General features: G+C 59.2%; 1 protein-coding gene across 1 annotated transcript in view; it reads right to left on the reverse strand.

The window, feature by feature from the left end:
* Window positions 1-10,582: 10,582 nt before the first annotated feature.
* LOC118015647 (aldehyde dehydrogenase family 3 member B2-like) overlaps window positions 10,583-12,820 on the reverse strand; it is a 3,812-nt gene continuing 1,574 nt past the window's right edge. The window contains 6 exon segments of the mRNA XM_035012395.1: window positions 10,583-10,692; window positions 10,695-10,766; window positions 11,037-11,093; window positions 11,096-11,135; window positions 11,674-11,840; window positions 12,220-12,644. Coding sequence (XP_034868286.1) covers window positions 10,583-10,692; window positions 10,695-10,766; window positions 11,037-11,093; window positions 11,096-11,135; window positions 11,674-11,840; window positions 12,220-12,644 — 871 coding nt within the window.

The following is a 12,820-nucleotide window of genomic DNA, read 5'->3' on the forward strand; positions in this document are numbered from 1 at the left end:
AGAAAGATGGTGTCCCCTCCCCCACAATGTTGTTACAAGTCAGAGAACACCTCAAGATAAAACACAAGCTGTAAGAAGAGCAAAAAAATCCAACCAAGTTCTGATTTTTCCTACAAGTGTTACTTTGGTTCTTTAAACAATTTTTGAAATGTCAAAGTCTTTCCAATATTTCTTTTTCTTTTGTGCCCGTGCTGCGGTGCCCTCAGCATGTGGCAGGTCTGCCTGCTGGGTCACTCCCAGGTTTGGCCATTCCCATGGCGGGGTGTGTGTGTGTGTGTGTGTGTGTTCTGCTTGGGGGGGGAGCTGGACCCCACCCTGTTGTCCCCCCACAGGGATGGACAGGGCTGATGGAGGAAGGAGGTAGAGGGCCCTGGGACAGAAAACCATCTTTGCAGAAGCTCAGTATTACAGGTCATCTCTCATACTGGGGGGTCCCCACCTGAGTTCCACCGGCAGGAGAGGACCCCATGGCCCACAAGGACTCATCTTAGAAGGAGGGGCTATGGCGGCTCGCTGGGCTCAGGGGCAGATCTCTGCGGTTGACGGGGGAGGGCTGGAGCCAACAGAGCATGTGGTCCCCTCTGAGGCCTCTCCCGCCCCCGAAGGCCAGCTGGGAGTCTTGGGGAACAGTTACTAAGGAGGCTAGGGCTGGGCACCTGGCGTGGGCAGCCCTGCCGCGTGGACACTGCAGGACACAAAGGCCACGGAAGGCGTGCACCTTGTTCGACAGCGACCCCACGTGGCAGCAGGCAGAGCGGTAGCTGGTGGGCTGCCCGTTCTCCGTCTCCTCCCCGCCAGATGTAGAAGCAGGATTCCTGGAACATTCAGGAAGGGGAGGCCTGCAGAAAGAAGGACTTGCTGGGTTCCCTAGCGTGCAGAGGGATGCTCGAGGAATTAACTGGAAAACAAAGAGAGGGTTCCATATTTGCGCCTCCAGGCAGGTGAATTGGGCGCTGGCTGCCCCAGATCCCTGCCCTCGGCCTTCTGCGGCCAGGGGAGACTTGTCCAGGCTGCTGAGGGGCCCCCTCCTGCCCTTTGCAGGTGCTGTGCAGATCTCCGTGGCCCTCAGTGCCAGGCCTGCTTGTGGGGTTCCAGGGAGGCAGTAGGGGCAGGGTGTGCCGGGGGCAGCCTCCTGACTGATCCTGACTCTCAGGTCCTGATAACACACACACTGGCAGCTGAGGATGCGCGGTGCCTGCCGGGTCCCCAGCCTCAGTGTACGCGGGAAGTCCACTCTGCCCGCGGTTCTATGGGCTTCCAGCTCCAAAGCAGGAAAGGCCACGCCTGCACCAAAGGCTGGGTGTGTGAGCCTGTCCCTGGCTCCAGGCCCAGGGCCGAGTGGGCCGTGGGGGCCACGCAGGGCTGGTTTCCAGACCACCCGTGAACCTGGCTCCTTGGCCCCTGGGCCAGGCCCTCGCCTCTCTGGGCCTCAGTTTCCCCGAAGTCCCCACAACTCTCAGCCTGGTTGAGGAGTTCGATAAAGTCCAGGACTTCGGTCACAGGGTCCTCATCTTGGTGAAATGGTCTGCCCGCAGCACGCCCTGAGGCTGGGGTCCCAGCTCCAGGACTGGGGACTGGGAGGGGAGGGGTCAGGCTGGCGCCCCAAGAGGGCCCCGGGCCCTGGCCCCGCCCATCATCTGGCCCCGCCCTTCTAGGCCCGTCCCCTCGTCTGTTTCTCCTGAGGTCGCAACCCACGCATTCTGTCCTTGGCCACGGAGGCCAGGGTGTAACCCTTCTCCTGCTGGGGGCGGAAGGGGTGGCATGGGGAGAGCATGGAGGGAGCACGGGGCACCACCCACCCTAGCGCAGCCTTCTCCACCCTCTGACAGAAAGCAGGGAAGGAAGGGACCAGAGGGCCTGGAGGACTTGCAGGTGGCAGGGCTCCAGGGACTGAAGCCCAGAGAAGGGGATCCAAGCCAAAGAGGCAGTGACAAACATCCCAGGTGCCCCCTTCCCCACCCTCCCTCCCTCTGCCCTCCGGGGGGCAGGGCCACCTGTAGGTGGTAGCCCAGGGGCATGACAGAGACGTTGTGGGCAGCTTCTGTGATGAGACAGGTGCCCATGGTGCTGTGCAGGTCAAAGGCAAGGTTGAAGGCTGGCCTGAAGCCTTGGGCCCCAGCAGCTGGTTCAGCTCTCAGGCCCCTGTCACCTGGTCTGGATCTTCCAGCTTGGCCCTGGCACTGCAGGAACAGGAAGGGGGTATCAGCCCCCTCACAGTCTCAGTTAGGGATCAGGGGTTTAATGGGAGGGCAGCCTCATGCTGCCCGCAGGAGTGACGTCCCCAGGACCCTGCAGGAGACACAGAGCAGCTCAAGGGCTCTTCCACCATGGCCGTTCCTGCTCTGCTTAGGGCCCTCGCTGGCTCCCCGCTGGTCCCATCAAGTCCAAACCCTCAGCCCAGCCCTACCTGCCTGCCCACCTGCCCCATCAGCTTTCACTCCAGCCACACTTCAAGGCCTTTGCACATGCTGGGCCCTTTCCTGGAATCTCCTCTCCTCTCTTCACCTAGTTAACTTCGACTCACCCTTTGGGGCTTGGCTGAGATACCACCTCCTCCAGGAAGCCTTCCCTGGCTACCCGTGGCCACGTTAGATGCTTCATGTTGCCCCACCCCTACATTTAGCCTCCTGCATTGTGGTTGCTGGGTTCTTCCTCTATCTCCCCCAGCAGGCTGGGGACAACACCTCGGTCTTATTCCCCCGTTTTTCACCTGAGCTGGACAAAGCCTGGTTCAGAGGTGGGGCTCAGTGAATACCTACTAGAGGAAAGTGTGAACGGCGGTGGGGATACAAGACAGGCAACCACAGCCTGTGGGGCTGATCGGAGGCGAAACTTGGGTCTGGGGAACTCAGGAGGCCCTGACCAGCCTGAGGTCAGAACGGGCTTCCTGGAAAAGGAAGCCTGGATTTTTCTGAACCGGAAAGGGAAGGATGGGCATCTCGGGCAGAGGATGTGGCCTGCTGGTGGCTGAAGGGGCCGGTCTGAGGCGGGGACTTCAGTCCTGGGCAGGGCCGCCTAGCAGCGAGGACACTGCAGGTGAGGAAGGTGCTGGTGAAGGTTGAGGTCACAGCCCATGTAGTGGTGGCAGGCCGCTTGGGGAGAGCATGGAGGGAGCTTGGCCAGCACGGGCATGGCGCAGACGCTGAGTCTGCAGCTCCCCCGGGGCCTGCAGCCAGCGCTGGGTCACACCTCTGAGCCCCAGGAGCCAGAGGGGGGCCCCGGCCCTGGTTGGCTCTGACACCCATCCCTGACGAGCTGTGTGACTTGGGGAGATCCAGTGCCTTCTCTGGGCCTTGGCTCCTGCCTGTGGAACGGGAGTGACTCTCTCCCGGCCTAGGCAGCTGCGAGGAGTGAAGGAATGAAGAGGCAGTCGCGAGCTGGGCAAACACACGGGCACCGCAGACCTCGGCCTGGCCAAGGCCAGAGGCACTGGGAGGGTTAACGGGTCCCACTTCTTCACAACAGCTGGGGAAACTGAGGTCCAGAGAGGGGTCAGAACCTGTCGGGGGAGAACGACACGATGTGGCTTCTCTTAATGACCTACTCTGGACTGACCAGTTACCACCGCGGATCAAGCCCCGAGGCCTGACGTTGACCTCTGAGCCTGAAGGGACCCTGGTGCTGGAGGTGGGAGAGGGGCAGTAAAGTATCCCCCAAACTGAGAAGGCACTTTGAGGCCAGAAAACGAAGCCGGCCACCCCACAGAGTTTACTCAGGGTGACTCCCTGACGGGGCATCGAGCGGACGATGGTCCTGCTGTGCGGTTACTTCCCGCGAAGTCTGGACCTTAGTCCGCGGATTTCACACAGCGAGGACGGGCCCAGGAGGACCCCGCAAAGGGCTCGCGTGCACCTGACAGCTGACCTTTAACGAGACCAGGTGGTGCCACCTGTGCATCGGGAGGGGAAACACCACGTCATCTCTAACAGATTCATGGGCGGCCAAAGCCAGCCTGCCCCGATCCGAGCCTGGCGGGTATTTCTAAGGTAGGGGTACTGATCTCCAAGGCGCCCAGAACACGTGGCCCCAAGAGAGGTCATGGAGCAGACGTGAACGAGACGGAGGCCAAGGATGGCTCAGTGCTGTTGGTTCTCCTACTCCTGGGCCCACAGCTCAGCCTCGGGGCAACAGGACTTTGGTGCAACTCCCAGAGGAGTCTGGGTTCCACTGTGCCCCAGAGTGGGGGTCCCATTTAACCCTCACGCCCATTCTAAGAGGGAAGTGGGAACCCCGTTGTAGAAGAGAAAGGAACGGAGACCCCGAGAAGGCGAGGGACAGGCCCCAGGGCACCCGCCTGGAGCGATGTGGATCCAGCCCTCTAGGTGGGGGAGCAGCTGCAAGAGGGCGGGAGATGCAGACCCCAAGTGGAGGTGGCGGTGGGGCTGAGGTAGAGGGAGGGCGCCCTGGGCAGAGGGAACAGCTGAGCCGAGGCCTGGACAAGCCCCAGGCTCTCTGAACAGCTCTGCGTTACTGGGTCACAAGCAGCAGGACAACATTTTTTCCATGTCTGGATGACACTGTCTCTAGCCTGGGCCTGCGCAGCCACGCCTGCGAGAGCAACAGTGGGGACCTGGGAAGGGTGGAGCGAATAGGGGACGCCTGTGGCCTCTCTCGGACCCGCCTCCCCAGGGTAGAAGTGGGAGGTGGGAGGCAGGCTCTTGCAGACAGGAGGCAGTCATGCGACCCTGCTCCACCAGTTAGAGGCGATCGAGAGTCTCATTCTGGGGCTGCTTGTCCCCAGAGCGGCCCCCCAGAGCCACATTTCCCTTGGAGGCTTTGTGCCCGATCTGAACCCCAGCAACCGATGGCCAAGAGGGCAAAGAAGGGGATGAGACTGGTGTGGTGAGGGCAGCAAAACCCCTTGAGACTCTTCAATGAGCAGGGTCTTCTGTTCTCTGCTCAGCGGCCCCAGACTGTGGCCCGGAGACCCTCTGATGGCTTCTCGATCCCTCCGGCTCCCTTCTCAGTCCAGGGTTTATTTTGAGGAAATGACTTCCTGGGGCAAGGGTGGGGAGGGACCCATCTCTTAGACCCAGGCCCTTCTACCTGGGCCACCTACCCACTCATCACTTTACCCATCTGTCACCCAACTGCCCATCGCCTCATCCATCCATTATTGGGGAAGGTCATGGAAAAACGGGATTGCAGGCTGAGCCACGCACTGGACCCGGGCACTCGGAGGCTCCTCACCCCCTCCCCTGTCCTTGGAATGTGGGTTTGGCCTGCCTTTCCTGCTCCCAGAGGCTGCCCTGAGGACATAGCTGTGAGACGGACGATGGGGTGATGTTGAAAACCAGCACTGTCTTCTTGACTGTGCCCAGTTAAGGCCTCTTTCTCTATCAACTTTGATGAGGGGCGCCTGGGTGGCTCAGTCGTTAAGCGTCTGCCTTCGGCTCGGGCCCTGATCCCAGGGTCCTGGGATCGAGTCCCGCATCGGACTCCCTGCTCCGCGGGAAGCCTGCTTCTCCCTCTCCCACTCCCGCTGCTTGTGTTCCCGCTCTCGCTATCTCTGTCTCTGTCAAATAAATAAATAAATAAACTCTTAAAAAAAAAAAAAGATTTTAAAACTTTGACGATTTGGCGGGCAGAGAGGGGACCCACCCGTCTTGCTGCTACCTGAGACAAGTCTCGTTTGTAAGGTTTGTAAGTCTGGGGCCAGGGCCAGAGCCTGCACCCAGTGGGGCAGTGGGACTTGCCAAGGTTGGAGAAGGATGCGCGGCGTCCCCTGCTCAGCTGGTTTGCTGGCGGGGGCGGGGGGAGCTCAGCGTGCAGCTTGCAGAGCTGGGAGGGTGCAGGCTGCCCCAGGTGAAGACCCGGGCCCGTGACAGAGCCTGCCCGGGACCCTACGAGGTGGAATCTCTGAGAAAGGGAGGACGATGAGGAGAAGAATGTTGTGCCACTTGTCTGAGCCCTCACATCAAGAAAATTTTTAAATGACCCCCGTGGCCCCAAAAATCCTAGGAGAAAACTTGGCATTCTTTCTCTGTCCCCTGTGTGCTGGGAAAATAGTTCTAAGTCTTGTCCAGGCTTGAAATGTAAACACCCCAGGAGAGAACCAAAACATCGGCCACGGAGACTGAAGGCAAGAAGGAGGAAAGTGGTTTTTAAAATACAGATTACTGGAGGGCGCCTGGGTGGCTCAGTCGTTAAGCGTCTGCCTTCGGCTCAGGTCATGATCTCAGGGTCCTGGGATCGAGCCCCGCGTTGGGCTCCCTCTCTCTCTCTCTCTCTTCCCCTCTCTCAAATAAACAAATAAAATCTTTTAAAATAAAATCAAACAAAATACAGACTGCTGGAGAGGCTCCCTTGGCAGGTGCATTATACTGAACTCTCATTTGTATTCTTGCAAAAGTGCTTCATCTTCCAGAAGATTCTTGGAAAAGACTGACAAGTAGAGGTTTCTGATAACTAAGATCATGTGGGAGGGAGAGTGATGAAACTTTCACGTGCTCCCCCCAGGCTACCTGCCTAGCCCCACGATCTGTCGTGGGATGGCAGCCGGGGACCTGTCCCTGTTCTCCTTCCCCACATCAGTGAGATGGGCCCTTTCTGTTGAGGACATAATGTTAGCAAGGGAAGATTTGCCCCTGCTGCAGGACACCCTGCAAGCTTCGCTGGAACATCTGCAAAGGAGAGGATGGGGCTAAACCTACAGAAAACCCAAAACCCAGGCACCGCTGTAAGGTTTGGGGTTTTGACTGATAAGACTCAGGTTGTCCCCAAAGCTGTAATTGAGAAGGGGCAAGCCTATCCAGCCCCTAAGCTTGTGAAGGGGGTGCAAGGTTTTGTAGGGATTTGGGGGTTTGGGATGGCTTTTAATACCCACCTGGCATAGTGCCCCTGTCCCTTATGTCACCTGGTAAAGAAAAGGCACCTGTGGGACTGGGGATCAGTGCAGCAAGCCGACCTTGAGAAAGCAAAACTACTAGTAAAGCAGATTAAAGCTCTGGGCATCTCCCAGGCAGGGCTGCGGTCTGAGTTAGATGTGTCTCTGCCTCTGGAAGGTATGAGCCAGGCACTGTGGCAGGGTGAACAGAAAGGGACAATGCCCCGAGGGTTTAGGTCCCAGCTTTGGAAGAGGGAGGAAAGCCAGCGCCCCCGGAGAGCACCTGGTTCCTACCTGTGTACACGGTGCTCCTCCAGGTAGAGCCTCCCGCAGCCGCCGGGCGCAGTGGCCAGCAGGCTGAGCTCAAAGTAGTCTGGCCAGGGATACACATGAGCCACGGTCTTTAACCCTTTGCATGGACAGCAGGTTGTTCGAAAGGGATTAACCTTACGGCTCCGAAAATGCGAAGCTGAGGGGAAGATCGAGAATGAGGCTTTGTGGGGGCAGGACATGTGAAGAGACATTTGGGTTCACCTGCAAGAGCCTGAGGCAGTCTCTCCGGTTTTCCTATCTCGGTGCATAAGGCACAAGCCCTCGCAATCCGGAAGCTGATGCTCCAGCTCGCAGCCGAGCCCTAGCGACTGACCCTGGAGTGGATGGGGCCGATCGGGTACAGGGAGAGTGGCCAGCACCGTGCCCCAGCAGGATGGCACTCTGCCAAGGATGCCTGATTGCCCTTCGGTACAGTGACGTGGTTACTGCAGTAATAGTAGGTCCTGTGTGCTCTAAACAACGCCCAAGACAATTGCCAGAAATCTGGGGCCATCCACCAGAGTTCCCAGCCACTGAGCGGCTGGCTGATCGATCCTGTCAGCCCCCTCCCTCTATATATGCCTTGGTTTGTGTGGACACTGCGTGTGGCTTAACCCAAGCTGCCCCTCGTTGCCGTGCAGACCAGGGAACTAGAGAAACTGACTACCATGTAGAGACGGCTTCGTTGACTAGACGGTCAGTGGGGGCCACATGTCAAAGGTCATGGTTTGCCAGACCAGCCAATAAAGCATGACACCGAATGGAGGTCCCATCCCCCCTCCAACCTGCAAGCAGCAGGGTTGGTAGAAAGGGGAAAGTTGAGTATTAAAGCAGCAAATTCCATTTTCTTTTAATTTTTTAAAAATTTAAAGAAACGGTAGTTTCTTAAGATTTATTTATTTATTTGACACAGAGAGAGAGAGAGAGAGAGAGAGAGAGCACAAGCAGGGGGAGCAACAGACAGAGGGAAAGGGAGAAGCAGGCTCCCCGCTGAGCAGAGAGCCAGACACGGGTCTCGATCCCAGGACCCCGGGATCATGACCTGAGCCGAAGGCAAAGATTCAACAGACTGAGCCACCCAGGCGCCGCTCAATTTTTTAAAGATTTATGCACTTTACTGAGTGTTACACCTCAATAAAAGTTAACAATGATGCCTGATAATAAGGATGATGATGGGTGCTCGGGTTCTGGGCGGCATCTCCTTAGACCCTAACCCCACTGCCTTGTAATTACTCATTCACAGGACCGCTAAGGCACAGGGGAGCTTTTGTGCAAAGGACTGGAAATGGGAGCACACGGCTTGCAGAGAAGGGGCTCCGGCTGGCACTCGGCACCGGCCTTAATCGGCCCACGCACTAACCCTGTGTCGGCAGCGTGTCTGGGGGCGGAGGGCACTGCCCAGCGCCGCCCAGACAAAGGTGTGGACGTGCCTCCGGCCCCAAGTGGGGGGCAGTGGCTCCCCTGAAAGCAGCAAATTAAATTATTAACAGGTGAAACCACCTCGGCTGGGTGAACTAAAGTACTGTCCCAGGTTTTGATGCACTGAAATAACCTACCAGTAGGCCTATTGCCCCATATACCAGATTGGGGGCCCCCAGTGAGGCCCCCAACACGGCAGAGGTATAGAAGCAGTGAGACAGCCATCGCCCCGACTCTCACCAAAGATCGATGTGCTCTGCTACTGAGAGCACCCAGCTCCATCGCGCCTGGGAGAGGAATTATCTACTGGGATTTACAGTGGGACGCCCCCGTCAGAATGGGTGAGTTAGTTCACACCCTGGGTCAAGGGGACCCACTCAGTCTCCCCCAGGATCCCCTTGTCCTGCTGCAAGCCGGACCCTCGGAAACACACTATACCTGGATTGGAACGCACACCGCCAAGAGAAGGGAGAAGGTGGGGGTCCCCGTCTGGCATAGCCGCACCCGGTCCATCTCCCACGCCCGACTGTCCTGCCTTCCCCAGCCAGCATGTACGGAATGCACAACCAGGTCAAGTTTCTAAAGCTGCCACCCTCCCTCTCCTCCGGGCCCATGCACGTTCTCTTTTCCCCTAGTCCTATCAGCTGGCCTCTGTCTCTGTCCCCTTCACTGATTTAGAGGAATTGTAGCACACGTAGAAACCTCTACCAAATTCAATCAGCAAGCCTTGTGATAACCAACAGAGCCTGTCCTTCCTGAACACTGACAGGTCTCCGCTGAGAAGAGCTGTCCTCTGAAATAAAATGGCCTTATTGCCTTATAAGGAGGCCCCTGGGCCATTACCCAAATAGAACATCCTGTGTTCGCACCTCTCAGCAAGTCCCTATTATGTACGTCCTTCAAGTCCACCCTGTGCCCTTTTGGAGACAACCATCCCCCACAGTTCCCAGGGAAGCAGGACCATCATACTGTCCCTCTTCCCTCTTCCCTCAATCTCAGGCCACAAACCCCATCTTCCCAAGGCTCTCAGTGAAGTAAGAGTAGGGAAGGTTGGAAGTGGGCTCTCAGGATGAGGACGAGGGAAGGAGTAGTGGACTAGATCTGTTCTGCTAACTGATCCCCCCTCCTCCCTATTTCTCAGAAAACCCCCCATCATTCAGCTCTGCTCTGTTTTCCTGTATAAACTCAGTTCAGCCCTGTGCTGTCTCTAGACCTCAGTTTCCCCATATGTCAGATGAAGTGGCTAGATTTAGACTCTGCCCACCACGACCTCCTTCTGGGAGTCCACGGCAGGATGATAGACGTGTGCGCAGTGTGCACGACCCATCCTGTGCCCATAGCAGATATGACTAATCAAACTTTGCACTCTCTCCTATTGATTCCACCCACCCCTGGCATCAGAGTCCTTGCCAGTGACACACGTTATGGTGACATCAGCCATTAGCCAGATCCAGGCTCAAGATCAGATCACTTCAGGTCAGACAAACCCAGCTCCCCAAACCAGGTGTGAATGGAGCTGCTAGAAATCGCTCTGTATTTTGGGGGTCCTCCTGACAGTAGCCCAGGTCAGGGAGTTGGAGGTGGCGGTGGCCACAGGCAGCACTACAGTTTTGGCCCAAGCCCGACCTTAGGTCCCTCCCCAGCAGCCACCCACCCACGGGCTGCCTCCCCACCCCACTTTTCTATTAAAAAAAGAAAAGACATGGCGCTGTATTCTGGGAACCTAATTATAGATCTGATACAAGGGGTCCTTTCTAACCACAAGAGCTCCGTCATCAGACATATCTAAAGAGAGGGCCGGGTCAGTGAATCTGTCAGGGGGCTGCAGAGGGGACTTTGGCCCTGAAAGTGGCGGGACCAGCGGCCCAGAGGTCCTGCCCAACCAGGGCCTGTTGAGACAAAGCCCCAAGAGCAGGATCTTTGCACTCCCGGACAGGACCCCCACCTTTCAGGGACCACTGAACACCTGGGCAGTAGCAGGACAGAGGGGTGGTGGAGTTAGGGCGCTGGAGGGGCACGGGGAGCTCACAGAAGGGTGCAGCTGTGGGAGCCCAAGGCCCAGCCTATCAGCTGCTGCCTGCTGTCAGTGTAGGGCGGGTAGTGGAATTCACTGAGCTTCTCCAGGCCCGAGGGGAGAGCAGACTGGCACGGTGGTGGGAGAAGGTGTCGAAGGAGAACTTGCCGCGGTATCTTCCCATGCCACTGTTACCTGCATGGGCACGGAGGTGAGGGCCTGAGGCAGGCAGCCCAGCCAGCCTTCACAGCAGCCCACTGCCCAGGCGGGAGCCCCCAGCTGGCACGGCGCTCAGGGAAAGCCAAGCCACTCTAAGAGCCATTTTGCAGATAGGGAAACAGGGCTTTAGAGACCCAGCGCCTGGATCAAGTTAGAACAGAGGGTGAAGGCAAAACTGGGCCCTCCCAGGATGGGAATACCAACCCTGGGGGTGGGGGCTGGAGAGTGGAGGAGGGCAGGGCTCACCAACTCCCCCCAGCGGCAGGGACGGCAGAATCAGGTGAATGAAGACCTGGTTGCCTCAAAAATGCCGCTGCTGGTCCAATCCAGCATCTGGGTCACTACCTGGGAGGAGGTGGGAGAGGCCTGGTGGTGGGCTCATCATCAGTAAAGAGGACTTGAGTCCCCAACCATTCCATGGGGAGCAGAGGAGCCTCCCCTGTTCCCATCCTCTACTGAGATGTCTCCCCTGTGAGCACTTTCCACACAGAGGGGAGCCCGTGGCGGGAAGGGGAGCCAGCGCCAGCAGGGCACAAGCCCCACCGTGGCCAGCCTGGCTCTGACTGTCGGGTCCTGGCTTGGCTCTGCCCCCTCCCCCCTCCGGGGCGTCTCCTTGCCCATACAGGGCCTTTGCTTGGTTTAGGAAGACCGGGCTCTCTGGGTAGAAAAAAGCACCTCTTCTCTTGGTGGAAGCTGCCCCAGCCACACATCTGACAGTCTTTTGGCCTTGCCCAAGCCCCCTCTGGCAGGAGTCCTTGTGCAGGGAACCGCTGTCCGGGTGATGCTGCCCTAACCCTCCCAACGTGGGCTGTCAAGGGGAAGGTCACGGGTGTGCACCTTTTTCAGCCCCTCTCTTGTCCCAGCCCTGCAGGAGCACCCTCACCTAATTGCTGTTGGAGAAGGCATACAGGGCCAGGGTCTTCTCCCGACGGTGGATGAAGTCGATGGCCTCGTCCAGGCTCCTCACGTTCACGATGGGCAGGATGGGGCCGAAGATCTCCTCCTGCATCACCGGCTCGGTCTCCTGCACGTCCACCAGCACCGTGGGGGCTGCGGGCACAGGGGCCGGCTCAGCCCTGGGGCCGGGCGGGGGAGGGGGGCACGGGCAGGGCTCAGGGGCCTTCTGGGGAAGAGAGCGTCCCCGCAGCCCCCGGGAAGGCCGGTGAGGGGTTGTCCAGCCCCGGCGGGGGCCGGCCCAGGTGGAGCGGAGGTCAGGGAGGCGGGGGCCCAGGCTGGCCTCGGCGGTCCAGCTCCGGGAGCCTCGGGGCGGGGCGGGGCGGGGCGACGAGGGGGGGCGGGGCGACGAGGGGCGGGGGCGGGGCGACGAGGTGTCGGGGGCGGGGCCCAGGCTCGCGGCCCAGGCGGGACCCGCGTCCTGGAAGGGCCTTGGCAGGGTGGCCACGGCGGCGGCAGGGCGGACTGGACTCACCGATGTAGCGGTCGCGCTCGTCGCTCTGGCCGCCGATGACCACGCGGCCACAGCCCAGCAGGCCCCGGAGCCGCCGGAAGTGCTTCTCGCTGATGATGCGGCCCAGGCTCGGGGAGCTCTGGGGGTCCTCGCCGTAGAAGCGGGTGATGGCCCTCTGCAGGGCGGGCAGCAGCCGCTCCTGCGTGTCCGGGCTGCACAGGACGTAGTCGGGGGCCACGCAGGTCTGGCCGCTGTTGAAGTAGCGGAACCAGGCCACGCGGTTGGCCACGGTCTGGGGGTCGCAGTCGTCGTCCACGTAGCAGGGGCTCTTGCCCCCCAGCTCCAGCGTGACGGGTGTCAGGTGCTTGGCGGCGGCAGCCATGACGATCCTGCCCACTTGGGGGTTCCCTGGGGATATGGGAGTTGATCCCCCATGTTCAACCAGCCTTGGGTTAGATGGTCGAGGCACCACCTATTCTGGCCCATTGTACCTTGTCTGCTGGGATCTGTCCCAGGCCCTGCTGCCCCAGCATTCCACCCTCTAAGGCCCAGGGGCTGACTGCCATAAGGGATGCTCACCACTGCTGGCCACCAGCTCCTCTCTCCCCAGCCTTCCCCCCCC

Source organism: Mirounga leonina, unplaced genomic scaffold (genome assembly GCF_011800145.1).
Source record: "Mirounga leonina isolate KUSES-001 unplaced genomic scaffold, KU_Mleo_1.0 Mir_166, whole genome shotgun sequence".
In the NCBI taxonomy this organism is placed as follows: domain Eukaryota; kingdom Metazoa; phylum Chordata; class Mammalia; order Carnivora; family Phocidae; genus Mirounga; species Mirounga leonina.